This window comes from Phytophthora infestans, genomic scaffold (assembly GCF_000142945.1).
Source record: "Phytophthora infestans T30-4 supercont1.97 genomic scaffold, whole genome shotgun sequence".
NCBI lineage: Eukaryota > Oomycota > Peronosporomycetes > Peronosporales > Peronosporaceae > Phytophthora > Phytophthora infestans.
The window spans coordinates 49,899-54,140 of record NW_003303662.1 but is presented as its reverse complement, the minus strand read 5'-3'; the positions used below and the strand labels follow the sequence as shown (position 1 = coordinate 54,140).

Here is a 4,242-nt window from a genome sequence, read left to right as displayed (position 1 = left end):
AGTCTTCGAAGTACGGAGTTCCTTGCGTAGCGCGGAACACTTCACGTCTCTTCGTCTCCGGGGTCTTCGGCAAAGGAATCTTGCTCGGGTCCTCGCCGAGTGGTTTGAACTCGGCTACTCGGCTGTACACCTTCTTCGTTCCACCAGGGGCTTTCTCCAATCCAAACGCCACTCTCAGCTTCTTCTTCCATTGCCAGAGCTCGGCTCCGCCACGGGTCAGACTCCAGTCGGACAGGATGAGGCTGTTCGGTCGGCTGTTGCACCGATAGCCCATCGCCTTCAACAGCAACACAGTTTCTTCCACCAACTGGTTGATGTTGGCTGCACGCACCGCTTGAGTTAACTCGGGACCCAACATCGGCCACTTCGCCTGCGCCATCGCCACCGGCGCGAACATCATCATCCATTTCGATCTCGTTCACATCTCCTCGTCGAGTCGATCCAACACTTTATTGGCGCTCGGCGTATCGGCGTTCCTCGTCGCTTTCGGAATAAGGGGCGGACGGTCCCCTTGAGCAACGCCATGTTCTTCTTCATCTTCTTCATCGTCCGCACCTTCGTCGAGCTCGGCGGATAAGTTGCGCTCGACAGGACGTGGGGCTCCCATGCGTCCCACCTGCAGCGTCAACTCTTCCACCTCGCCAAGTAGCTCGGCGGTAGTCTTCGTTTCTCCGAGCTCAGCGGTCTCGGCCTTCTCTTCATACTCTCCTTCACTTGCATCTCCGTTCTCGCTCTCCTGGTCTTGGCCATCCTCGTCGAACTGGACGGTTCGTCCCACCTCCATCGTCATGGCGATGAGTCGTTGATCCGCCGGGTCCGACCCCGCGAGAGGCGATCCTCCAGCCGTCGCTGGGCTTCCGTCGCTCGGAGTTGCTGATCCCTTGACCATCTTCACTCTTCTCTTTCTCTTCTCTTCCTCTTAACTTGGTTAGCTGGCACCTATAAAAACAAGCACACACTCCTGTTCCCGGGTCGCGGCACCAGTTGTGGTGTAGTAGAACACACAAATATCGTCAGATGTGGATTCCTTACACAAACCACAACGAATCGCCGAGTTAGGTCGGCGGTTTGTATGGCCTGCGCAGAGGGTGGTCCCCTCGCGGTCCGGCCCTTCCGGGACAGACGAGTGGCTCGCTTCCACCCGGTTCCGACTAACCAAGTCAGATCACTTCCGAGGCTCCGCCGAGTTTGGTTCGGCTGAGCTCGTTCACAACCCTGTGCCCTCCACCAAAGGATGGACGACGGCGCGCGAGCGCTTTTACAGGTCACCGAGCGCAGAGGCAGCTCAGCTAGAAGTGTTACGGCACCCGGGCTATCCGACGTACCGGCCCGCTGAGTATGCGGGACTTTCTTTCGCGCGTAGCGAGACTTTGTCCTACCCGGACCGACCTAATCTCTTGGCGCTACCAGTCAATACCCTACAAGCTATGCCTCTCGAGTATTGACGGCAGGCATAATCCAGCCCTATGCAGGGACTTACCGGAAAAGTGTACACGTGTCTTGGACTAAGAAAATTCTGCTCTGTTATCTTCTGGGAGCCCTTTCGGCTCCCCCTATTTAATCCTATGCTTCTCATACAAATATCTAATGAAATGTAGTCGTTTCGGATCTCTACCGACCCTTCAGCTGAGTTCCGGCGACCGTTGAGCTCAGCGGCTGTCCGGATAGCATATCCGGACAGATCGCCGAGTACTTACCGTGATCCTTTGTTCCTAAGCTCTGGGTTATCAGACCGAACCGATTCTTGACCTAAAGTAGGTCGGCGTATGGTCGAATCTGGAAATCCCTACACCACAGGATGTCCCGTATCCCGGAACGGAGGGGTCATTCCAGGAGCTCTGCCTCCCGACGGGATGACTCGAGGCCCGGTAGTTACTCCTCGCCCGGCCGTCCCGGCAGGGTGGTTCCCGTTGAGCCCGACGACCCACGTGCCCCTGACCAAGCCCGTTAGGGTGGTCATATAAGGTGGTCTCAGAACGCCGGTGGCCTGGCGTCGTGGGACCAAAGCACCTCGCGTCATCAAGCCCCTTCCCAGAGCTCCCCGTTGTCCCACGAGGACTGACGACAAACGAAGTGAACTCTTTTTTTAAGTATAAGAGAGGTAGTTTAGTGTATGTAAGGTCGAGAAGGTGTTAGACCTCTCTTCCTGTTAGCTCACAGTCTTATATTTCCCTCCTTCTACTCAAGAGGAATCCAAGCCAATAACCAAACTTCTATGTCATCTTACAAGTGTTCCTATCTACCGTTCCTGCAGCCACTAAACAAGACCGTACTCCCTAAACAGCCGCGGACTACCCGACCCTTTAAGGAAGAGGAGGTATACGACATCAAGGGCTGATACGGTGTTGACAAGTCATGCTACTTCTGCTGCTGGTGTGGTGAAGCGCCCGTTGGTTAAGTTGGGAGGTGGATTGATGGGATACGACCCTATCGGGTTTTGGAATGCCACCAGTGACGAAGGCGCATCAGCGCGTGCATACGCAATCAGCGATATCGGATCGGTAAGGTACAGTCATTTTGATACACGATCTACAAAGTACATCGACTGATTTGTACCCATGCCGGGTAAGTACGATATTACCTTTAAGGGCCACTTTGGTGATCATAGGATATGCAATGTAGTGGATCGCAAAGACTTTAAATTTTAACAGAGTGGAATTTGCCTCATCAGCAACAAGTGTCTTCGGTAACAGACTTCGAGGCTGTAGCGGGGGGGGGGGTATATTGACCCATACAGAAATCAAGTTAAGTCTACCAGGTACACGTGTCAGTCGCCGGAGTTTGCAGCTTGACTGGTCGATCGCCTTCACTCTCGCCCTCAACGCCCTTCGCTATAGGAAGCGGCCAAGTCTAGCAAGGAAAGGAACAAGACCCCGTACAGGAATAACAACACCCCACGTCGATCAAGGTCGACAACCAACCTGGCGCGTAGCCTGAAGAGTTTCCGCGCTACGCCACCCCCAACCATCCTGCGTTCCACCAAGACAGAACCAACCCAAGCCAAGCTTCCCTTCAAGTCCACCAGAGGAGTGTTACCAGCCCCACCGACGGGTACACAAGGTGAGCCCTCAGCAACCCCACGGTTTCGGAGTACCCCCTCCGTCAGTCGGTAGTCCGGGGCACGGTGTGTGAGATTGGATCGTAAGTTTTTTAAGAGCCACGCCACCACAATGGTGAGCGTGCCCGGATCTTCTGGTGACTCGGGGTTACACCGTGAGTCCCAAGAAGAAGAGGAAGTGCTAATCAAGCTGGAACCAAGGATGGGAGCGTCATCGGAAACTGATCGCCGACAACGCTGCTGTATGAAGCAGGATCAGCAGCTCGACATAGCCCTGGGAGGAGCTCTGCCGACAGAAACGAAGGATCATATCTTCTTGAAGAGAAGCCTCAACCTCCTCCCCATGCCTCCTCTGGAGGCACCTCAGATCGCAATGCGAATCGTGATCTGCCCGATGAGAAACCTAAGGTGAAAACCGAGGGAACCTCATCAACAACCGCTCCGCCAACGCAGAAGACCCCGAAGAACAAGAATTCGTACGCGTCGCGGAAGAAGCTCAAGGCCCCAGCTGATTCAGACCCCGATAGCCTCGGTGAGATCGCAGCGACCTGGTCTGACGATCAGTCGGAAGAAGAATACAACCAGCATGAACTTCAAGGTTTATGGCCAAGAACCCAATGATGCGGATCATACAGCCGCAGATATCTGGATCGCTGAAGGGACCGGTGACACCGCCACCTGAGACGACGAACAAGCTGGAGGCTATGAAAGCCATACTGTTTCCCCTGAAAGAAACCGGTGTCACGCCAGGCCCCTTTGCGGCGAAGGATCTGTTTGATCTGGAGCTCGAAACGATCCAGAACACACAGTTGGAGCTCTCGAGAAGCCGAGAGTGTTGGTCGGCGAGTCGCACACTCAGATCAAGACAGAGCCCAAAATCGCTGCTGGTCTGCTACGACCCCCTAAGTCGGGGGTCACGGGACCGGATCGTCCCCAACAATCACGCTATGCCTCCGCGGCTTTAAGTGCATATTCGGGAGAGTACCGTCGGGTGCTGAGCGGGATGCAGCTGGGAACCGTCGGGTGCCGCCGCTGCTGCAGGCTTTGACCGGGTCGTGGCTTCCAAGTGCGGAAGTCGAAGGCGGAGTTCGGAGAACGCTGGGGCGACCGACACTTGGGACAATCCCAAGCGGAGTGGCAAATGCTTTTTCAAGTTCAGACTATTGGAACGTTTTCCTAAAAAA

At 55.0% G+C, this 4,242-nt stretch overlaps 1 protein-coding gene across 1 annotated transcript; it reads left to right on the top strand.

Annotated features, from left to right (window-relative positions):
* Nucleotides 1–2,414: 2,414 nt before the first annotated feature.
* Nucleotides 2,415–4,106, top strand: PITG_19417 (uncharacterized protein; the record flags this gene model as incomplete). The annotated part of the gene is made up of 4 exons (XM_002996912.1): nucleotides 2,415–2,501; nucleotides 2,838–3,060; nucleotides 3,312–3,590; nucleotides 3,868–4,106. The coding sequence occupies 4 exons, from the start codon at nucleotides 2,415–2,417 to the stop codon at nucleotides 4,104–4,106; spliced, it is 828 nt and encodes a 275-aa protein (XP_002996958.1).
* Nucleotides 4,107–4,242: the final 136 nt, after the last annotated feature.